The sequence below is a fragment of the Gigantopelta aegis genome, chromosome 6 (genome assembly GCF_016097555.1).
Source record: "Gigantopelta aegis isolate Gae_Host chromosome 6, Gae_host_genome, whole genome shotgun sequence".
NCBI classification, from domain to species: domain Eukaryota; kingdom Metazoa; phylum Mollusca; class Gastropoda; order Neomphalida; family Peltospiridae; genus Gigantopelta; species Gigantopelta aegis.
The window spans coordinates 64,543,227-64,569,154 of record NC_054704.1 but is presented as its reverse complement, the minus strand read 5'-3'; the positions used below and the strand labels follow the sequence as shown (position 1 = coordinate 64,569,154).

The window sequence follows — 25,928 nt, the reverse complement described above, 5'->3', positions numbered from 1 at the left end:
CATGATAATGCCACCTCTCATACAGCTAGAGACACTCTAATTTTTTTTAGGACAAATAACATTGATTTCATTGATGACTGGCCCGCTAAAAGTCCTGATCTCAACCCCATCGAGCATGTCTGGGATAGTCTGGACAGACGATTGAGGCGTCGTCCCAACCCACCCACTAACGTCAACGAAGTTCGTCAAGTGCTCATTCAGGAATGGAACAATATTCCACAGGCAGAAATCAACACTTTAGTCAATTGTATGCGCCTGCGATGCACTGCAGTGGTCAATTCAAGAGGTGGTCATACCCGTTATTAAGTGGGTTTTTGGTTTTTTTTAACCCCTACCACACTTGGTCAACATTTCTCCCAGTTTCTGTTAACCTATGGCCATGATTTTTGCACCAAACGATGCATCATGGAACACTCTTTAAACGCATATATAACAATTATTGCCCCGGTTTGTTTTCATCAAGTTATTTTCAAGCAAAGTTAGCGGAAGTTTCTTATTTTGTTCAGTATATATATGTTAGCTGACTATATCCAATATAATGTGTGTATGTAACATTTGTTCAGGATGACTGTTTTTTTCATGTAGAACATTAAGCTATAGATACAGATCTGTTCCCTGCAGCTTGCAGATTCTCCGGTGATCAGATGTGTACCATGATCTGAATATGTGTCAAGTAGTGCTCGCTATTGGTGTCAACATGTGATAATTTTCAGGTGTTACTTGATCTTAGTTCCACAGTTACTGATTACATTATATGTGTCAGATAATGCGGCGTTCACAGAGTTAATTTGACATAAGATGCGATGTCCAGTTCTATTAGTTTATATGTATGGCTTATAATTACACTGATTAAAACAGGCATTGAAATAAGCAGTGTGTTGTAAGCCATGCACATTTGGAATTTCATTATCGATCATTGGTCATAATCAGTTCGCACAAACTTATTAACTTTCGATTGCACAATCGGTTTTATCTTTTTATCTTTATGTACACATGAAAACAAAAACCAATCCGAATATCATCTATCGTCCAACATCTATTCTGGAGAAACAATTATGCTTTAACAGTTTAAATTTTTTTGACAATCGATTATGGATTTTTATAATCGATTATGATTTTGGTAGAGCCCAACCAATAAATTTTCGATTATGAACATTGCTAATAAAATCACTGGTAAAATCGTACAAAGTTGTGCCAGTTTAGTATTGCCAGAAAATGCTAGGACTAATTATGTCTTAATTATGTTAAAACTATTTTTCAATGGAAGTTTTTCTATATTTTTTATTAACGGAAGTCAAAATATTACAAGTCTGACTGATGTTACGGATCTGGAGAACCAAACATAGTGTTGAAATAATTAAAGTTTTGTTTTTGGCATAGTACTAGTTAGTTAGTATTAATAGGAAAAAACATCATTTACATTTATTTTGTTAAAACTATTTGTGTAAAATATATGCAATCCAAGCTCCTAAATGTATCCAATGTCCTTTTCAGCATGGAAGATCAATGTATGGGCATAATGATCAAATTGTCCAAGTCGAAGTTGGGGGGAGGGTGTAAACAAAAATCAAGGTGGCCACATGGAAATGTGCATATAAACAGCAGGTTTCCTCTCTAGATCAAGTGTCAAAATAGTTCTAGAATTTACACATTATATGCTGAAGTGTTGCTCAACTAACATTCCTTTCCTTTCATCCAGTAGTTAAATTCAGACTAATTTGACTAAGAGTAAGACAAACGTAGTGTCATATATCATATCTGCTTGCAAATTAAAATTTCTGACGCTGTTGTTTCAGTTATAATGAATTAACTCCCATCGATTAAAATAAACTATGTGGCAGCTGTAGAACATTATATACATTCTAACTATACAAGGCAGGTGGGACATAGCTCAGTGGTACAGCGTTCGCTTGATGTGCAGTCGGTCTAGGATCGATCCCTGTCAGTGGGCCCATTGGGCTATTTCTCGTTCCAACCAGTGTACCACGACTGATATATCAAAGGCCATGGTATGTGCTATCCTGTCTGTGGAATAGTGCATATAAAAGATCCCTTGCTACTAATAAAAAAGAGTAGCCCATGAAGTGGCAACAGCAGGTTTTTTCTCTCAATATCTGTGTGGACCGACGTCATATAACTAAATAAAATGTGTTGAATGCATCGTTAAATAAAACATTTCCTTCCTTCCAACTATACATGTATGTTCAATTAATCGACATACATATATTTAACACATATTCATATTATTATAATACTTCAGAATAACAACATTGATTTGATTCCATACATTAAAATTTATTTTGTTTAACAACACCACTAGAGCACATTTATTTATTATTCATCGGCTATTGGATATCAAACATTTGGTAATTAGAGAGGAAACCCGCTACATTTTCCCGTTAGTAGCAAGGAATCTTTTATATGCACCATCCCACAGATAGGATAACACATACCACGGCCTTTGATATACCAGTCGAGGTGCACTGGCTGGAACAACAGATATCCCAATGGGCTTATGTGATAGTTCAGGATACAACCAGAAAATTTAAGAATTTTGAATAAAAATTCTCCATGAGTGAATGTAAATGTAAACAGAAAACTAAAGGGCTGTTTATGCCTCTGCCACCTGTAATAATTGTGTAATAGTTCATCTACATATATGTATGTATGTACCCTCTACAGATAATTAATATGGTAATGAGTTCATGTGTTCCATGGTTAGACCAGACTACATGCAAATGTACTGGTATAGTGTAGATGGCAGGCTTATTAAATGTGCACCATATGTTACCAGCAGTTGTACTCAGTAGCGTCTTAACAGCATGCATGCTTCTGTGCAGGAACTGTGTTATTGCATTAGTTGTGATTGTGTAAACACCGACCTTGAACACATTTCACACCCTAGCATGGTGTATCCTGCCTGCACTGGGATCGGAAACTATTGGTGTGTCTTTACCGCATTGAGTTCTTATTAATACTATGGGGTGGGACATAGCCCATTGGTAAAACTATTGCTTGATGCGCGCTCAGTTTAAGATCAATCCTTGTCGTTGGACCCATTTGGTCTTTTCTCGTTACAGCCAGTGCATCACGACTGATATATCAAAGGCCATGATAAGTGCTGTCCTGTCTGTGGGATGGTGTATATATAAAAGATACCTTGCAAATAATGAAAACATGTAGCAGGTTTCCTCTCTAAGACTATGTCAAAATTACCAAATGTTTGACATCCAATAGCCGATGATTAATAAATCAATGTGCTTTAGTGGTGTCCTTAAAACAAAAGCTTTTCTTTTTTTATTAGTATTATAATCATTATGGATGTATTTAAACCAATCAGATTAATATTGTGCAGTATTCGTAAAAACAAAACCTGTTTTTAATCCTATTGTGGTATTTATAAGAACAAAATCTGTTTTTAATCCTATAACTTACCCATAATATCCATGGATGTCATAAACCCATTTGATATTTTGATATTTTAACCCAGTTAATAAAGCTTTTGCTGTCAATAGGTTATTTGTTTAGAAGACAACAAGACCTATATACACCTGAGCATAATATTTTGATAAGGATTTACTTAAAGTGTGTGACGTCAAACTACATTTGTGCCAATTATGATGACATAATTTTGCCGATGAAAGTAACTTTAGAACTGTGAATTACTAAATATTGAATTAAAACATGGTAATTTTAGAATTGTTATAGGATAAATATAATTTGTTAATCATGTTTTCAATATATAAAATATCAACCTTGTCTAGTTAATAGATATTTGTCTCGATAGAGCCTTAGCAAATACTGGTTGATATTTTCTGTATTGAAAACACACGTGACGAATTCTCTATATATGCTACTTAGGAACACAAGTAGACCATTAGTTCCTACTATATGTATGTTTCTAATTAATGATGTCACAAAAATCAGCCTGCTTAAAACAAATACCTGTATATTCCAACTTTGCTGCCATGTTAATTTATTTCTCAATAATAAAGCCTTTATATGACTTTATTTTAAATGATTATCTTGTTCAGAATATCGGTGTTCATACATCTACTATATTTATGATCGTCCTAGCATTTGTACATTAGTAATTGCTTCAACTGGATGTTGCCTGTACAAATTAAACATACGTATATAGTGGGAAATAAAATGTAGTTTTAGCCATTACAAACTTTAAGATGACCACCTACATGTAGAATGATATCTTTCTGATATTTTAAAGCTATGTTACTCACACACCATAAAGAATAATAAAAACAGTGCATTTTGTAAAATGTTAGAGTTGTTAATGGACTCCTTTTTTTTTTCATTCCACAAGTTTGGATTTTGAAGTGCTCATGGACATAGATATGAACATTTGACAAACTGACTAAGTCTAAAGCATCATAAATGTAATTAGATGGTGTATTTAACCTTTAGACTACTGGATTGATTTTTGACAAAAACCACGAGTGGGTACAAGTTTATAATTTTTACTCACATATATTCACTTAAATGTTTTATAAATATACAAAATAAAGTTCATATTTGAATCAGCAAGTTTTATTTTTGTGGGATTTTCTGATTTTTATGTAATGTTAGATCTGTTAATGTTGATTAAAAATAGGCAAAAAAAAAAAAGAAAAGTTGTGTGCATTTGGGGCCAGCTGTCCAGTATTTATGTCCATTATTCCCAATAACTGGTTTTTTGACTACGATTTATATCCCAGTATTTGGTGATTTTCGTTGTTGGTGAAACGATAAAATTTATTATCAAATTAGCTGTTACAATCAGCTGTCGATCCCTCAAAATGACCGTGATGTGCTGCTATTGTTGTCAAGCAAAAATACTTGCTTCCATTGAAAAAGAAAAGACTAAAGATACAGGAAGATGAGTTATCTTCTGTTTCCTGTTATACAAGTCTTTCTGGTTGCACTATACCAATTAATTTCCGGCTGGGTCGAAGTTCGAGGTGTACCGAACTTTTGATAGAGAAGTTAACACCACAAGTCCTGTGATTGGTTATAAATGTGAGTGTGTTGGTTGTAAAAAAAATTAGTTTCATCTGGGCTAAAAATGTATGCAATTTTATTTGATGTAGTACCACCGTGTCAAGTAGCCTTGTGCTTGGAACATGTATGGGGTACCTGTAAAAAAAAGTACTAAAATTTTGTGCGAAACTAGGGGTGTTGCAGAAACATCTGGTTATACCGAAAATGAGCCATGAAAGGTACCATTTTCTGCAGTTAATACTTTGAGGTAGGGGTTGTAGTACTGATATTTATGGGTCACAGTTTGGTTGATATATTGCATATAGTGTTTTAAAAACACAAACGTTAACATGGTCGCCTATGGGATTTGAATTGGTATAGTCCAACCTATAGCACATATTCAGTGCATAATAAAAAAGATTATGATTTTGTGATTTAATTAAATTAAACTACACTATTTGATTAATTAGCCGTCACTCGGCCATGCAAGTTCACAATGACCTTGACCTTGACAATAATTACTGTACATAGCTCTGAATGGAGTTTGAAAAAAAAATTAGCACTGAGGAAAAGTTGGTTTTGGCCTATAATTCATACTATACAGATTTGAATGTTCTTATTTACATGGTGTTTGACTTGCCATATACAACTGCTCTTAAATATGTTAATATATCTAGGCAGTCTGAACTTAGATTTTAATAGCAATTTATTTTTATATTAAAAATAACATGTGCCAATATTGGGATAATGTCTTTAACTTCTATAAACATAGTTAATGTTTCATGTGTGTACTTCTGATAGCTTAACTTTTTAAAGACCTTGATTTTTATTGTCCTTTTGGCATATTTATAGGGTGCTAAGTCATATTTTAGACAAATTTGTAGTTTTAGGGGAAACATTTTTTTACTTTGAAGAATTTTTTTACCAAAGCCATAATTAAAAAATGTGTCACTATTGTGCCTTCTGTTCTCATTTATACATAACAATAAGCTTGTTAAACATATCTTTAGGTCTCCAGATCAAATCTTTTTTTAAAATAATCACTTAGTTTGCTACCATGAAGTGTATTTTAAGTGTATACTAGATTTGGAACCAATTTTTCCAGATTTGATTATCTACCTTGGTGTAATTTGATGATTTATTTTATTGTTAATGCTGTATTATCCAATGTTAATAGCTAAATGATATGCTGGATTACAGATTGTAGGAATACATCCAATATACATATTGTATTGATCTGGATTAGAAAATAATGCAATAAAATAGATGTTCGGGTAATTATGTCACTTAAAAACAGGTTTTTTTAGTAATGAATCAAAAATAAATATGCGAAAGCTGCATGATAATTCCAGATATCACAAATTTTTAAAACCTCCAACTGCAGTAGGGTATACATAAAATATAGTCAGGAATATTGGTGGCTGCCAATGGTTTTGATGGTCCAATTTGAAAATCTGCATAGCTGATGGATTTGAAATTCCCGCACATGGTAACTTGAAGATGCCCACACTCAGCATACAGGATTTTCTTCCAACAGTGATGTGCAGGACATTAAGTCATTACTTCATACAGATGCAGTCATGTTTGGGTTTTTCCTTCCTCAGACATTGTATTTTTTTAATACTGATATTTCTTTGATGTGCCTATTGAGGTCTTCATAATCTAGGGGTCAGTCAAGTACATGTGTTTCAATGGAATAAGTTTAAGGAGTTGAGGTACTCTGAATAGCCATGCTGTCTCTACATATATAGCTGAGCACACACACACATCTGACAATAAATATCTTCAGGAGTATTATTTTTTTTTTAAATTATTTGTTCAAATATGACATATTGCATTTGTACAAAACTGTACAAAATACATGTGTTTTGTGAGGTGTACATTAAATTAGGTTGCACTGTAGAAACAACAGTTTCAGTGAGGTTGTCAGTTTATGTCAGAAGACACCAGATCCTGGTTGTCATAAAAACACATGATTCACCACCTTTTGAAACATGTATGTTATCAGTATAGGTTGCACTATACCAATTAATTTCCGGCTGGGTCGAAGTTCGAGGTGTACCGAACTTTTGATAGAGAAGTTAACACCACAAGTCCTGTGATTGGTTATAAATGTGAGTGTGTTGGTTGTAAAAAAAATTAGTTTCATCTGGGCTAAAAATGTATGCAATTTTATTTGATGTAGTACCACCGTGTCAAGTAGCCTTGTGCTTGGAACATGTATGGGGTACCTGTAAAAAAAAGTACTAAAATTTTGTGCGAAACTAGGGGTGTTGCAGAAACATCTGGTTATACCGAAAATGAGCCATGAAAGGTACCATTTTCTGCAGTTAATACTTTGAGGTAGGGGTTGTAGTACTGATATTTATGGGTCACAGTTTGGTTGATATATTGCATATAGTGTTTTTAAACACAAACGTTAACATGGTCGCCTATGGGATTTGAATTGGTATAGTCCAACCTTCTGATGAGTGTCATGTGCAAAATGGTGGGAAATATGAATTGGGGAATGCACTGTATACAGTGTATAGTATGTTGATTAGCATGATGTTGGGACGAGATATCTCGCCTGCAGTAGTCAGAAGGTTAAGCATTTTCATAGTAGAATCCTCCATCTTAGGTGACTGCTGTATCCAAACTTGAGAAATAAAAGCAATCCATGCATATACAAGGTAGCAGATAAAACAGTATGCACAAATACACAAATCTGTATTGGTCAGTTGTCATTCCAGTACCACAGTGTATTTGGTATTCTGTAACCACCAGTGCAGTTGTTAATGTGTATTAAACAAAAAGTGGTAGTATTTGCTATGGTAAAAAAAAGAAGAAGGAATATAAAGAGAAAATTAAAAGTAAAGGAATATTTGTTTTATGAAACCTCAACCTGTTTTATTGTATGGCTATTACGACACGTGGTCAAAACTATTGTCACATATGCTACTTCTTTTGAAAGAGCAGCAAGGCATCTTTTGTATGCATATTTGTGTGTGTGTATATAGTACCGTAGCTTTTGATGTACCAGTTGTAGGACACTGGTTGAGAACTTGAGATGGGTAGGTGGGGAATAGAGCATGTGTCCTATTGAAGATCTTTGACCCATTATTATCTTGGGCATATGGTTTACTACTGAATCACATCCTGTCTGGCAAAAAATATAATATACAGTCAATAATATACTCATTACAATGACCACATTCGTCCCTTGTTAACTTTATCGTTATATCGAAATTATCGTTATAAAAATTTGTTTTATTTAACCACTACAGAATATTAATATATTATTCATCGGCTGTTGGGTATGAAACATTTTGTAATTTTGACAATCTTAGAGAGGAAACCCGTAACATTTTTCCATTAGTAGCAAGGAATCTTTTATATGCACCATCCCACAGACAGCATAGCACATACTACGGTATTAGATATACCACTCATGGTGCATTGGCTGGAACGAGAAATAGCCCAATGGGTCCACCAACGGGTATCGACCACAGATCATTATTAAATATATTATTATTATTAATCAAGGCGCATTCACTCATATTAATATTTTCATGGTTAAAGACATCTACGATTGGTACCTTCTTCATTTATAAAATGTCATAAAACTAGTAGACTTGATTGTTCAAAGTTAATCCTTTAATTAATGACTAAAGGCTTATTTTCCAAAGCAATGCATGTCTACAGATTTAGCCGACATCGGTAACTCGGACATCATTTGGCACTGTCTGCTCACAACGAGATCAAGGATGCCAAATGGATGTGTATACTGCCAGTGTGCTATGGCATCTCTGATTATGTAATATCGTTGTAAAGAAGTGTTTTCAGATGTCGGATGCACGTTTGTTCCTAATTTGTTGGTGTCGGAAGGTGTGAATTCCGGTGTAATGAACAGAATAACATTGATGTACATTTGTGGTCGGATAGTGTAAATGTTGTAGTAAACAACGGTTGTTGTAACGAGGTCTGACTATATATATTGTCCAAATTGTCCTTGGATCATTAAGAATAACAAGGTGTGGTAATTAGCCTAGTAGTAGATTGCTTTTTAAAGTGGTTCCAGTGGTTTCTGTCCTGCCCAAATCGCTACCCTGTGACTGGTATATCAAAAGCTGTGGTATGTGATATCCTGCCTATGAGAGTACAGATAAAAGATACCTTTGCAACAACTTTCTATATATGTATAATAGCTTATGAGGCCATGTCAGTATATAGCAGTAGTGGGTTTCTCATCCCATGATTCAGACCTGGTGTTGCAATAACCATGTTGGACACCAAATGGCTATGTAGTTTTTAAAATATGCTGAGTAATCTTTAACCAAATATTCTTTTCCAGGGGCGGGATGTAGCCCAAAGGTAAAACACTCGCTTGATGCACGGTTCATCTTGGATTGATCTCATTCAGTGGGCCCATTGGGCTATTTCTCTTTCCAGCCAGTGCACGATGACAGGTATATCAAAGGCCATGGTATGCCCTGTCTGTATGATGGTGCATATAAAAGATCCCTACTACTAATGGGAAAATGTAGCAGGTTTCCTCTCTAAGACTAAATGTAAAAATTATCAAATGTTTGACATCCAATAACCGATGATTATTAAATCATTGTGCTCTAGTGGTGTCATTAAACAAAACAAACTTTATATTCCTTTATATTCTTTTTTGTGGCAAGTTTTAGAAGAAGAAAAAAATTAATAATAGTCATTTAATTTTTTCAGTTATTGCTGAAGTTAGTATCTTTTATTTTTGGCTTGGACATAATTTGAGCAGTATAACTGGTAAGGTAACATATTTTTTTTCTGATCTGGGTCATTCCCTAACAGTGTGTTGTATGTAGGGTAAAGTACATTGTGTACAGAAACAACCGCAGCAGTAACTCAATAACGTGATGTACATCTTTTAGCTGTCATTGTGGTGGTTGTGTACTTCTAGTGTTGTCATTTGTAGTGAAGAGAAAGAGATGTACTGTAAATTCACAGTTTAATATTTTATCAGCCAAACCACAGCATGAAGTGAATGAATAAATATTTAATAACATCTTAACACATTGTTTTTGCTGTTAAACTGTGGTAAATTACATACATCAAATGTAAAAGTAAACAAAAAATTTAAGTATGTTATGTTTAACGACACCACTTGAGCACATTGATTTATTAATCATTGGCTATTTGATGTGAAATGTATGGTTATTTTGATACAGGCATAGAGAGGAAACCCACTACATTTTTTTCCCGTTAGTAATAAGGATCTTTTATATGCACCATCCCACAGACAGGATAGCACATACCATGGTATTTGATATACCAGTTGTGGTACACTGGCTGGAACGAGAAATCTACTGATGGGGATCGATCCTAGACTGACTGCGCATCAAACGTGTGCTTTACCTCTGGCCTACGTTCCATGTAAACAAATGCCAGTGTATAATATCATATATAGTTAATATAAATTACATGGTCTACAATGAAACAGCATATACAAAGCTTAAAGGAAGGGACAATTAAGGCATTTGGCCTGGTATGCATATTCAACGATATATAATGCACATTATTGCTTAATATTAACAAGTATAATCGTATAGTTAATTAATAAAACGGTTAAATGTGACGGCTATTATATATAACAGGCGCAGCCATTTTGTACCATCTCGGTGAGTACGCCCACTGGCGATCTGGTGGTTACATAATACTTAACGCGTAACATCAGGAATGAGCCTTAGAACTAGAGAAACACAATCTACCTGTTTTTTGCGGGATGATAAATAATCATACATTGCAATGTTCTGTAATAATACACATCCGAGTAAGCCAGCAATAAGTATATCCAGAACTATATATATTATTTTTCAATACAAAATAAAATACCATTGTCAAACTGGCCACACAACAAGTCGAAATAATTAACAATGTTTTGTCCATGCATTAACCTACGCACTGAAATGCTATACGGAGTGTTTTCTTAGTTAATTGGTCTATGCTGTTAGTTGCTTCTACCTGTGATTCCTGATTGGCAGGTGTGTATTTGATTGGTAACCAGACGAGCCAATTAATTGACGCTGTCTAGACACAAAAATACATACCGGTCGCCCCTAAAATGGTAATGGACATGGTTTATTACTGTAAATAGTTCTGTAAAACTATTGATTACGTAGACTTTTCCATCTAAAACCACAGAACTGACCAATTACGTAGTCCCAAAGAAAAGAAAATTATCATTTGGGTATCGTGGGTTGTCATTTTTGCTCCAACATAGCATATCAATAGGCCTAATAGTGTACATTTTTCCTTTGGATTATTTAACAGAGGAAAATACTATAACCCCATTTTGTTCCGTTAATGCAACTTGAAATATATTTAGTTAAATAGTTTATTATATTATTACGTCATTTATGCTGTTGTACAAGTCAGGTTGATCAAAGAGAAGCGCCTTGTCGAAAATTACTGCTTTTGTTTGCACTGTACATACAGGAGATGGTCAGGAGCTGACGTCACTTCGCCCCAAGCTATCCCACCGGATGTCACAAAAAACGAAACAAAATGGCTGCCCCCAGTTAGCAGGACTAATCATGTTTTTTTATTAACTCTAAAATTACCCGTTTTTCATTTGCTAAAGTGGCAGTATGTGTTGGTGGTCCGGGTATGCATCTTTCCAACACATAAGGCTCTTGTTTGAGTTGACCCTACCTTTAAGTAAATCAAAATATCACTGATAAACTGTACTCTAAAAGTATTTTGTAAAAACATTTTTAAAGTCAGGGTTATGTTGCATAATCTTGTTATAAATTGGGTTTCAGTAGTTTATTTTATTAGTCACCTACTGGTCCAACCAGAGGTGACTATAGGTTTCATCTCCGTCCTTCTGTCTATCCATCATTCTGTCTCACATATAGTTTTCCAGATGGGTTTTTTCACAATGCCTTGAGATATTGAGCTGTGTAGCTTTATCATGTACTGTTACAGATCAAGTTTGACTTTCATGGCAAAATACCTATTTTTAACAGTTATGGCCCTTGAATTTAGGAGATATGAACATATGTTTTCCAGACTTTGTTTTGTCAATGCCTGAAGACCTGAAGATATTGAGATGGAATTTTGTATATACATGTATCTTTATGAAGTAGTAAACCGGCATCGTGGTTAGGCCATCGGTCTACAGGCTGGTAGGTACTGGGTTCGGATCCCAGTCGAGGCATGGGATTTTTAATCCAGATACCGACTCCAAACCCTGAGTGAGTGCTCCGCAAGGCTCAATGGGTAGGTGTAAACCACTTGCACCGACCAGTGATCCATAACTGGTTCAACAAAGAACATGGTTTGTGCTATCCTGCCTGTGGGAAGCGCAAATAAAAGATCCCTTGCTACTAATCGGAAAGAGTAGTCCATGTAGTGGCGACAGCTGGTTTCCTCTCAAACTCTGTGTGGTCCTTAACCATATGTCTGACGCCATATAACTGTAAATAAAATGTGTTGAGTGCATCGTTAAATAAAACATTTCTTTCTTTCTTTCTTTATCAAGTACTGTTGCAGATAAAGTTTAACATTTATGGCAATTTACTCATTTTTCACAGTTACGTCCCTTGAATTTAACAGATAAAAAAATTTGTTGGGCCCAGCAGGGGACATGTATTGCTCAGAATACTTGTTCTTATGTGCTGCTAAAGCCAATACAAATGGTTTATAAAACAAAAACAACAAAATTTAATACTTTGTCAAAAAAAACCCATTAGTTGTCGGAATATATTTTGGTGACACCAGCAGATTGTTTTTCATCGCTAGATTGTTTTTCATCGCTGTGTTACTATTATTACAAGCAAGGCTGTTTTCAGCGATAGGTTACGTCATCTTCAAACAACAACAACGTCTGACTAAACAACGGCCTGAGATTCCTTCAGTAAAAGGCAGCCATTCAGTTTGAACTTGCTGTTGGGAATGCAGTTTGTTTGCACTATGCAAGGCATGCCAGCTACTGATTGTTAAGTTGGCATCCCAAAGCACCTAAATGTTAACCAGCTCAATAATACAACAGGCTGCTGCTTATTCACATGAATACAAGTTAAATGTGACAGCTATTATATATAATGGGTGCAGCCATTTTGTACCATCCCAGTGAATACGTCCTCTGGCGAGCTGGTGGTTACATAATACCTAATGTGTCACATCAGGAATTAGTCTTCGAACTGAAGAAACAAAACGTACCTGATTTTTGCAGATACATTACTATGTTCTGTAATTATATCCATCCTAGTAAGCCAGCACCAGTTATATATTATTTTTCAATACAAAATAAACAACCATTGTCAAAGTGTTGAAATAACTGTATTATGTTTCCTACATAAATTAACCCACGTACTGAAACAATTTTCGTAGTGTTTTCTTGGTTAATTGGTCTTTTCTTTATGTGGCCTTTCTGTGGTTCCTGATTGGCAGGTGTATATTCAGACGGTCCCCGACACTGTGTCTAGACACACTAAAAAGACGTGCCTCTTTTTTGAAGATCACAGGGTATTGTGTGATAACAGCACGGATACACCTCAAATCGTAATGGACATTACCAACCGCCCTGCTTTATTACTGTAAGTAATTCTGTAAAACCCTTGATTAAGTAGACTTTCCCATCTAAAATCACAAAACTGACCAATTACGTCGTCCCAAAGAAAAGTATCACTTGGGTATCGTGAGTGGTTGTTTTTGCTCGAACGTGATCTACCAATAGGCCTAATAGTATGCATTTTTTCTTTGGATTTAAAAAAAGAAGAAAAATACTATAACTCCATTTCGTTTTATTGATGTAACCTGAGATATATTTAGTTAAATAGTTTATTATACTATCAAGTCATTTATGTTGTTTTACAAGTCAGGTTGATGAAAGCGAAGCACATTGTTGTAAATTAGAGCGTTTGTTTACACTGTGCATAAAGAAGATGGACGGAGCTGACGTCACTTCGCCACAAGCAATACCACTGGACATCACAAAAACGAAACAAAATGGCTGCCCCCAGTTAGCAGGAATAATCATGGTTTTTTATTAACTCTAAAATTATACGTTTTTCATTTGTTAAAGTGTCAGTATGTGTTGGTAGTCCGGGTATGCATCTTTCCAACACATAAGGCTCTTGTTTGAGTTGACCCTACCTTTAATGCTTTTATTCCATCAAGAAATCAAGAGTTATAGTTAATTTCTTAATAATTTGATTGATGGCTATACACTGGTCTTTGGAGTGTTTAACATAATCCTTTGAGTAAGTTGCACCAATATTTGGTTCCATATCTAGTAAAGTCATATACTCAAGACCATGGCATGTGCTGTCTGTCCTGTCTGTGATTGCTTATAATTCTTCACTGCTAAGTAACCCATGAGTCAGTGGTGAGGTTTTTTTCTCTCTATTAGACACTAGTTCAAGTGTCACAATAAAGAATCATGAATATTTTGACAGTGAACCACTGGTGCTAATAAGCAGCTGAGTCCAGAAGACTAACACTGTTCTGTGCACACTTTCGTTAGATTTTGGAGCGGTACGTAGCACAATGGTAAAGTGCCCGTTTGATGCATGGTCGGTCTTTGATCGATCCCCTTTGGTGAGGCCATTGGGCTATTTCTTGTTTCAGCCAGTGTATCACAAGTGGTATATCAAAGACCATGGTATGTGCTATCCTGTCTGGGATGGTGCAAAGAAAAGATCCCTTGCTACTAATAGAAAATGTAACAGGTTTCCTCAAGTCTATATTTAAAAATTGCTAAATGTTTGACACCCAATAGCCGATGATTAATAAATAAATGTGCTCTAGTGGTGTCATTAAACAAAATAAACGTATTTTTTTTAACAAGCTTATATTAGAAAGTATGTTTGCCACTGTTCCCAAAGTAAAACTATGTAAGTGTATGGTCCCTATTTATAAGTGAAGATTTTTTGGGACTAATTTGTATCAACTTTTAATTTTCTTGTACGGTCCCAATTTTGAAGTTAAAAATATATACTAATTTGTTTAGTTTTTTAATTGTTGTTTTGTTTTAGCCAACACAAAATGAAAATTACAAACTTGATGATGAAATAGTTTTTCACTACAAAATTTCTGCCGATTTAATGATCATACGTACATTTAAGAAAAAGGTTATATTCACTGGTGTGTTGTTGTAACTGATACCTGACTAAGCAATCCAGACTGTGTCACATTAGGTAACTGTAATTAAAAACTCACTACACAAGATGCAGTACAGATAGAGGAATGTAACCTGATGTGATGTTTTACAAGTGGAATTGAAACTTTTCACTGAAGTGGTGCCACATGTTTTTGTATCTGTACATTGTACTCGATTTCCCAACATCATTGTCATGGTCATCAGAGATGAACATCTACCGGTTTATCCAAGAACTAAAGAGTCTATTTATTCTTAAGCACTGACAGCTTTGACGGTGAAAATAATAAATGTTGACTCGCTACAATAAGAATTGTCTTGGGGCCAGTTCTATTAGTTTACTGGTGCGGCACAGACTGCAGTTTTAACACTGAGGCATGATCTGCTGTGTGTGAAACACTGATTAATTATCTTTTCTACTAACTGGGTAGGCAAATCAGACTTTTATCGCTGAAGCTATGCTCAAATATGTATGCAGGTAAGGAATGCCAAAAAATTGCTATTGTTTTCAGTTGAAGTGTTCACATGTGTCCATATATTTACAATCATGGTTTACCCCATGAAGCCATTTAAATCATATCTACTTGCAGACCCGCATGCCGGAAATTGACAAAAATAGAGCTTCCAAAAAAATGAATTGCATGTGAACAAGCTATTACATTTGGAAAGACCTGTTGCCATATGTGAACCCCCATTTCCATACACATGTGCCATTTATATACAAATGTATATGAACATGGCTTTAGATTATTAGATAACCATATTGGTCTCCATTTCCCAAAGGCCAGTTGCGCAAGCTTCCACAAGTGGAAACATGTTTGCAAGAAGCTTGCACAGTTGAAGGTATGGATGCATGCAGCAAGCTTGCACAAATAAAAACATGCTTGCGGGAAGCTTGCACAGTTGAAGATATGCATGCAGCAAACTTGCAAACCTGAAAACATGCTTGCGAAAGCTTCAGTTGAAGATATGCATACAGCAAGTTTGCAGAATTACTGACAGCTTACGTGAGCTAAATGTTAGCTTGCAAATAGCTTGCATTGCTTGTACTACCTTGTAACAAGCTTGTAACTACCTTGTGACAACCTAGCCGTAAGCATGCATTTTTGTTTGGGTGTACGGCATGTCATTTTTGAGTCCCAATTTTAAAATAAATATTCATAATTTGAATAAAAGTTTCCAGTTTTTTACTTTTTATTTTAGCTTGGAAATTATGGCTACAAGGCTTTATTTTCTGTATCATGTGCCTTGATGCAGAAACAAAAAATTTGATCAAAATTTGTCATACAGAGTTATGCCCCCTTTCTGTTAACTTTTCCCTTTTGGGAGTGGGATAAGCGGTAGAGTGCTCATCTGAGGTGTGATGGACTCTATGGTTAATTAAGCCCATCACGATGGGTACATCTACGGTTGTGGTATGTACTGTTTTGTCTATGAAATTAAAGATCCTTTGCTGCCATTGTGGTCTTTGGCTTGTGGTGACATCAAATAACTGAAGTTTAAAATGGGCCAGGGGTCATTAATATTTCTTTCTTTTCCATGTATAATCCAGGTATTGATAAATAAATTCACACATACGGAGATGAAAGTGTCCAGATGTCTCACAAATATATTTCTACTGATCAAATTACTGACCAATTTCATATTTGGAAGACCTGCCACTAGTCGTGAATTGTAGTCACCAGAACCTGTGTGTTTGAAACACATTCCAAACTCTTCAGCAAATTATTGTTTAATGTAGCCTACATGTATGCTCTGTTTTTTTTTTTTTCACAAAAGTCGAAGCCATATGAGCATTAATTAAAATTGGATGGAAAGTTTTGATTTAAATCTGGCATAAACATTTGTAACTTTGATTTCTTTACTTGTCTGTCGAAATGATACTATACGCTCAAGTATAATGAAACAAACTGCAAGATTTCTGATAAAATGTTATTAATACTCAAACAGTAAAATAGGCTGGAAGGTGGGGGTGGGGTACATATGTCATTGACCCCAGCACTGACGATTATGCATTTACACCCCACCCCCCAGTTGAAAGGTGAATTAATAACTGGTCCCTCCAATTGCATTTACATGTTTTGGCTCTCACTGATGTACACGGTGGTGGTTACCGTATATCTTCGCCTGTAAGTCGATCTCGGCTGTAAGTCGATCTCGGCTATAAGTCGAGTCCCTAATTTCAAGCCCTGAAAACATATTTTTTTATCGACCCGTTTATAAGTTGACCCATGAAAAACAACTTATAAATATTGAGAACAATAATGTACAATATTTGAACAAATGAAAATTATTTTACAAACTTCGGTTTTAACGTTTTGTACATCGCAAACAAGTAACAGCATCAAAACGAAATATTCCCTTAGTAGATAGTGAAAGCTGTTTGGCTGTTACCGTATGGCACTGTACAGCATGGTTTTGTGCACAGACAACAACTTTATTTATAAACACTGACAACAGATCACTACAATAAAACTGAAAGTATCAGTTAATCACATGTTTTGCCGCCATATTAATACACGCCATATTAATACACGTAAGGAGGATAACTCTGGAAAGTACACTGGTTTTTATGTATGTCCCTATTGCTCTAGTGAACTGCAGATATCAGTCTAAGCTGAAGTTAATCACCAACAAAACATTGTTTGAACAACCATTAATGCCAGTGACCAGATTTCAAAATAAACTCAGGCAACAGGTAGTTAGTATTGTTTACATTTTTGCTATTAGTGATGACTGTTATTTTAACTAAGTGGACTGTTCTCTTGGCATGCGAGTGAGATCGCACGCCTTTTTGCATAACCAAAACAGTTCTAATGTAAAAAAAAAAAAAAAAGGTTATAAAAAACAAATGTGTCAAATTAACATGTTTGAGTATAAATACAAAGGAAAACTTGTAAAATAATCCCCAAAACAGTAATATTTTTGGGTGAAATTTTTTTACCCTCTTATAAGTCGACACCCCAAGTTATAAAATAATTTTTGGGTGAAAAAAATTTGACTTATAGGCGAAGATATACGGTACTCTTCAAATTAAAAAAAATATGTCTGTAAACAGGTGATTTGTGCACTTTATTGCTTTTATTAAATTTTGCTTTAACATTTAAAGACTACACCTTTAACTATATGCCCATAAATGATTATAGGAAATGATTTTATCTACTAGTACTAGTAGTAGAAAATACCTTTTGATTGGAGAATCTTTATTACAAACAGATGCTCGCTTATAACTTCTGATATAGCACCTTTAAGTGGTTGCACGATTGTATAAATTTCTACTGTACTTATATTGAATTTATATTCACTAAATATGCTGGTCATAATTAATAATTTATGCTGCAATTCAAGATAATCAGTTAACATGCAGGTTTGAATTAAAAGTTTGTTTAAGGGTAATGAAATTTGACACATATGGATCAAAATGTGTTATAGTCTGTTCCAATAAAGGTCACAAATCTCCTGTTTACTGACATTTTAATTTTAATTTCAAAAGTAAACACCACCTTGTACATCAGTGAGAGCCCAAACAAGTAAATGCTAAATTAGGTAGAATATCATTAACTAGGTATTTACAAAATATTTACTTGTCAGTTTAATATGAAAGAAATAATTGACAAAAATCATTTTTATTCTATTTCCGACACTACTTTAGGTAGGTTATTGTGTGTTTGAGATTTACTCCTGTTATTCATAAGAAAATGATGTTTTGATACATGTGGTGTTCCCGGGGTCATGTACTAAGTTTAGTACTGTAGCAGAGCCTTGGGCTGTTTCCATCTTGTACACAGGAGATGTGTATTTTTGTAAACACGATGGGACTTCGGTTGATATCCTCAACAACCTGTATCGTGTCATTTGATTGGTCTAGCTTCAAGGTAGGATAAGTGTTGACTTTTCCGGGTAGTAAATGACTTGACAAAACAAAATGGGTCATAAACCTTCACTGTAGTCTTAACACTATTGTGTTGCTCTGTGTATGCTCCTTGAACTGAATACACAAATAATTGTATATATGCTTACTGATTTAGATGATTGTGAGTTGTTCAAAACATTTATTGTAGTAACATGACCATATGTTGTTACTTCAATGTGTTATATTGCATTGTTACATGTATATAACATGTTGAGTGCGTCGTTAAATATAACATTTCTTTCTTTGTTACATGTATATATGGAATGCACAAGTTTAATGCAGCAACTATGTATATGTTTTCAATAGTTCATTCATAATTGATTGTAAACATTTTATTGTACAAAGAACAAAAGAATTGGGCACAAGTTTGACAACTTACGAGGCCCTCTTCTATATTCATACAATATACTTGGCGACCTATATTACATAGCTGCAAATATAAACTGCATGTATACATTCATAATTAATAGTGTATACATGTTAGGGATGCAAAAATGGAAAATATCTTGCTAGTCCAATGGATTAGTACCTTCCAAAATGTACTAGTCCATCACAATTTCTACATTTAGTCCATAAGTCTACAGTATAATATTGTTACAGTACAAATTTCAAATCCGATGTTTGAAACTGTATATATTTAAAATTGGTCAAATTGGAGAAAGGGGACTTTTTTTCATGATGAAAATAAATTACAATAGAAAGAAAAAAAAGGTGGCCCATCAGACATGTGGTTATCCTGTTTAATTAATCCATTGGAATTTTTATGGACATATATACATTGCAGGGGACAATATTTCGAAATCTGAGGTAACCGGAAGTCAGTTCACGTAGTTTTTACCTAGGTAACCAATTGTTCGGTTACATGAATTATATTTGCGTAACCTGTGGATTACCTGATCGGTTACCTCAAAGTTACATTGAAATTATATTTTAAATACATATTTTTTAGCTCAAACATTAAGTTAAAACAAAATACAAAAGAAAATGTTTTATAAAACAGTTTTTTTAATGCTTGCAAATCGAAAGAAGTGACTTGTAGATGTTTCTTTTGTTGTCGTATGATCGTAGCATTGTAGATTTATTATTATTGTTATTGTTATTATTTATTATTATTATTATTATTATTATTTACCACTTGCCATCGGGATCGCAAAAAGTAATTTTTAGTTGCTCGAATGTAAAAACCACTGTCCTCGGGCATCGGGCCACCATATTCCTGAACCTCTGTGGAGCTTGCTGAAGTTAACACTATTAGTCCAGTACTGAAACAAAATAGATACATTTGGAGGAAAAATTTCCATTCCCTGGTTCCTCTGAAATATAATGCAAAGCACTCAGTCACTCACTGGTGCATGATTAGACTAAAAATTTTTTTAATATAAATAACAAATAAAGGCTACCATTTGTCACTGATAATATGTAAAATTTAGTATACAGCAGATTTAAAACCCCCCACCAAAAACCCAAACAACAAATGTCCAGTTCCTCTGAACTATAAAACAGGCTACTCATTGATGCATGATTAGATTAATAAAAATAAACCTTATAATAACATAAAAAGAAAGACCACAATTTGGCACTGAATCGTATTTTGCGGTGGCGATGCTATATTCACTTTATCGCTGGTACTTTATACTACAGTGACATTCCAAATGTTTGTTATTTAAAGCTCATTATGCGATGTTTGTATTTTTCAGCTTTTGTGACATTTTTGCATTTTTGTTTACGTTAAAACTGTTTTCAATCTTTGTAAAATTATAGGCAATCCCATAGAATGTCTACATATATTCCTTTAGAGATAGAATAGCAGCAGATAATTTAGGCGCCTTAGCGGTCCGTGCACATTTCTTTTAAACTTTTGGCTCGACTCTATACTGAGCCTTCGGTCGCAAGTTACAACAGTTGTAATATACCGTTGTCTACTGGTTTGCCGCGCATCAAGTACTAAAAATCAGTCTAAAACATTTGCCGGAATACTAGTAGTATGTCTGCACGAATAAATTTCCTGTAATCGTGAAGTTTGCGAGTTTTAATTTCTGACAGGTCACGACGTAACTGATTTGCGGTTCGCGTAAATTTAATTTTGCGTAACCGACACGTGAACAGAACGGCGGTTCGCGTGAAATATTGTGCCCTGCATTGTATGCAGCTTTAATTGAGTTTTATTTCCAACAGACCGTTATAAATTAAATGCTAAAGTGGAGGGTGAAATTTCATTTTTATTTTTTATTTTATTGACAATAAAAATACATATACACATCGAAAAGGAGTTTTTGAAACATTTACAAAAAACACCCCTGGAGTTGAGCCTTTTTCCTCGGTGTGTGTGGAGATGAAAATCTTGGAATTATTTTGTAATTGCCTTATGATACTGACGATAAGAAAGTATTCTTGAGGCATTGAAATTAGCATACTGTCTGGTAATCTATAGTACATCACGGGACAATAATTCGAAATCTGAGGTAACCAGAAGTCAGTTCACATGGTTTTTACCTAGGTAACCAATTGTTTGGTTATGTAATTAATTATATTTGCGTAACCTGTGGGTTAACTGATCGGTTACCTCAAAGTTACGTTGAAATTATATTTTAAATACATAATTTTTAGCTCAAACATAAAGTTAAAACAAAATACAAAAGAAAACATTTTATAAAACAGATTCTTTAATGCTTGCTAAAGTTAACAGTATTGTAAAAGGACTAAATATCAGCCCCAGTACTGAAACAAAATAGATACACTGCCAGATTCCATTACTCGTTTTGCGGAGGCCAAGTTACTTTTACTTTATCGATAGTACTTCTATACTACAGTGATGTTACAACAGTTGCAATATAATGTTGTGTACTGGTTTGCTGCACATCAAGTATCTAAAAATCAGTCTAAAACATTTGTCGGAATACTAGTCAAACTTTAGTGTCTTGAAATTACAATACTCTAACTGTATAATAAACTTCCTGTAATCATGAAGTTTGAAAGTTTAAATTTCTGAATGTCTACAGGTCACGTAACCGAATTTAATTTTGCGTAACCGACACGCGAACAGAACGATGGTTCACGTGAAATATTTTGCACCGGTACATGTACATGTATGTTAAAGTTATTGTTCAAAATTCAAATTATTTTTACAAGTATCAAATATATCTTTATATTTGACTTAAACTCAGTTGATTGTCATATGCAGTGTTGCTTTTGTTTAAATCAAATGTTACCAAGTATCAAGAACTACATGTTCATACATGTGGTAACAATAGTCTATATTTTTGAAGCAATCTTAGCCTACAAAATCGTAAAACCATTGTAAGCTATGATGTCACTATGGTGTGTGCTATAGTGACGTCACAACCTATGGTCTCACTACACAGATCACTTTCGGGTGAGAGTTCATTAATCACGGTCCACTATAGTTCCTAATTGTGACACATGTTGTGGTTCACATATTCACTTCTAGGTAATGATGAAGAATTAAAACAATATGTATGTTTGATGGTAAGCCTTCTGGCTGTATTTTGTCCATCATGTTGTGTAATATTGTGCACTGATCTTTTGGGATATGGCTATATAGCGCAGAAGACAGCCGGAGTGAATCGGTTAATGAACCACCTGTTCAGACTGGTACTTCAGCCAGATGCGGTCATATAGCAAAAAACTGAGACGGAAATGTTCTCAATTTTGGAGTGAAAATAAATGCTTATACAATGTATGTTTGCAATGGTGTATGTTGTTACTGCAAATGAGAACCCATTCTATTGGCAATCCTCATTTGAAGTTGGGCAATTTAACATGTGTTTCATTGGCAGATGACATCTGTGTAGTGAGACCTATGGTGGTTTTATGAATTCGTAGTGCTAAGATGGCTTTGAAAATATGGGCCCTGGTAGTTAACCTGAACGATTGTTCTCAACTTATTTTTTGTTTTGTGTTGGTTAATGATTGTTTTCATGTGCGGCATAGCCTGAGTCACATATCAAACATTTAATATTTTAAAGTTTTGATTTTCTCTTTTTATCTGTGATTTCAGTGACACATTGAATCTGAAGGCCAGACTAAAAGAAGAAGCACAGCGACAGCGTGCCATTCAAGCCAAGAGACCAGAATTAACTCAAGAGAAGCCAAGCGTTGGACTTTTTGATGAACCCAAAAAGGTCAGGGGATGCTCAAATTTGAAGTTATATGTGTTGTCCGGTGGGCAAGCAACTGTGGGTGTTTACTTGCCCAACATCATGTCTTGGTTGCAACTGGAAGAGGCAGCATTAGTTTAATTCACCTTCCAATTGGGAGTGGTGGGAGCAATGGGCAATGTAATATCTATGAATGTTCATCTCAATGCATGTTAAATTTTTAAAATATTTATTTTATTTTTGTCTTGTCAGTATTATTTTTTCAGTGATGGTAGTAGAGGTGGTGACGACAGCATCAACTTTTGTGTTAAGTTCAACATTAAAGTTTTGCGTTTAGCTCCATTTCTCACAAATCATAAATCTTTGATTGATGAAACTAGTAATTCACAATGCATTTGAGAAAAAAAAAGTACTTAAATTTTAAAAATTAAAGTACATGTATTTGCTTTTTGCTCACTGTTACAGTTTCATGTTTAGGTCTGTTTCACACAAACTGAAAGTTCTAGATCAATGAAACTTGGTTTATAGTTGCACCTATGGATGCTCATCACAATGCATGTGAAAATAATTTTAAAAGAATTAAACATTTTTAATTACAATAATCTGCTTTTTGCTTAAAGTCACAGACCCTATCGACACTTAGTTTAATTAATCTACAAACCTGTAAAACATTTGGATAATATTATAACAGAGTGAAACAAGAGATGGTGACATTGAAATGGTGAAGTTGAAATGGTGAAATATCCTTAAAAGTAGACGAAAACTCCACTCTATATCCTTTATTTCTCAGATGCACATGCATTAAAAAAAATATGAAACATCCATTTTGTGATATTAAAAACACCAGGATTACCAGAAACACTTTGAATGGATACTCTAAACAATAAAATCAAGTAAAGTATGATTTCAGTTACAAAAAAATGGCTCTAACAGTGAAAAATATGCCTTAGTGTTTACAAACTAGGGTATGTGACAAAAATAAGAAATTAAATAAATTGAAAATTTTATGTAGTATTTTAAATTTATGATTATTTTTAACATTGCATTATGGCATCGAATAAGTTTGTTAGGTGTGAAAATTAATTCGCAGAATTCTTGTTTACTTTTTTTTTACATGCTATCACTATCACTGACATCAAATAAATCCAATCACTGATGATTAATTAAACAAATTTTAACTTTATTTGGAGAATTATGGCACTTGCAAAATCTTGGTAATTATATACAGTGAAAACCCTCAAAACTGGACCTACTGTAAACGAGAATTCCCTAAAAACTGGATGTTTTTCATTGTCCATTTTTAAATATTGGTACATAACATAATTTCATTAAACCGGATACCCTTAAAACTGGACTTGTAACTTGGTCCCTTGGCTGTTCAGTTTAAATGGGTTTTATTTTATAATGTACCTTCAATTGCATTCAGTAATAAACAAAAGGTTACTTTTGTACATGCTAGTTAAAGCCTCTACTACAGCCCAACCGGCCTTGGTGGCGTCGTGGTTAGGCCATCGGTCTACATGCTGGTAGGTACTGGGTTCGGATCCCAGTCGAGGCATCGGATTTTTAATCCAGATACCGACTCCAAACCCTGAGTGAGTGCTCCGCAAGACTCAATGAGTAGGTGTAAACCACTTGCACTGACCAGCGATCCATAACTGGTTCAACAAAGGCCATGGTTTGTGCTATCCTGCCTGTGGGAAGTGCAAATAAAAGATCCCTTGCTGCTAATCGGAAAGAGTAGCCCATGTAGTGGCGACATCGGGTTTCCTCTCAAAATCTGTGTGGTCCTTAACCATATGTCTGACGCCATATAACCGTAAATAAAATGTGTTGAGTGCATCGTTAAATAAAAACATTTCTTTCTTTCTTTCTACTACAGCCCATATATTAAACATGTATACCGGTAACATATGACTGAATGAAGTATAGTTATTAAAGCAATATTGTTTTTGTTCTAGCAAATTGCATTAGCTTTCAATGTAAATGCATTCTCATTATAAAAGAACATATATTCAACGTAGAATATGTCAACTTTGATTATGCTAAACTGTATAGTAAGGTAACATTTGGTGTAGATGAGGTGATTAATGGATTTCTATCAAATAAAGAGGTATAAATCAATATCGGCGATGGTTGTCATGTAAAAGATATTTGGTGATAAATTCTTGTGTGTGCTATAAACATCAAGGCAACACCTGATGTCATTTCTTGTCAGAGCTGGAATGTTGCCAGACACTCGATACATACACAAACCACACTGAACTAACATAATATTCACACAATGAGCTGCAAAAGCCAGCAAAATTTCTGTCTTCAGTGTGGTGCACATGGCTACGTTTAGTCTCCCATTTTGTCAATTGTGAGATGTAGGTCAGTGGTACAGTTCTATCAAGGTGTGATGGGTTGTAGGAACGATTCCCCTCAGAGGAACCATTGTTTTTTCATATCCAGCCACCTCTACATGACTATTATATCAAAGACTAAATAGTCTGCACTATTCTGTCTATTCTGTGGGGAAGTGCCTATTTATAGCATATAAACAAGCTTTTATTTCGTATTAAACAAGCTTCCATTTCGTATCATATCTATATCCTGAGTGAAATAATTTTCAATACAAATTATTTCACGAGGGACATAAATATGATATGAAATGGTAGCGAGTTTAATATCTTATTTATTACCCATAATTGATTTTAATTTATATCACTCAATTCGTTTGATGAAAGTTCCTGTAAGATTCTTGTGTGCCAATCAATGATGTCGTCATGTGACGTCCCACTTGGGTGTTCTA

At 34.6% G+C, this 25,928-nt stretch overlaps 1 protein-coding gene across 2 annotated transcripts in view; it reads left to right on the top strand.

The window, feature by feature from the left end:
- The window catches only part of LOC121374053 (AF4/FMR2 family member 4-like), a 156,031-nt gene that overhangs the window by 8,697 nt on the left and 121,406 nt on the right, over positions 1-25,928 (top strand). For both annotated transcript variants that reach the window (XM_041500946.1, XM_041500945.1), the window contains exon 2: positions 23,035-23,158. In XM_041500946.1, the coding sequence (XP_041356880.1) occupies positions 23,035-23,158 (124 nt within the window). The remainder of the gene's footprint in view (positions 1-23,034; positions 23,159-25,928) is intronic.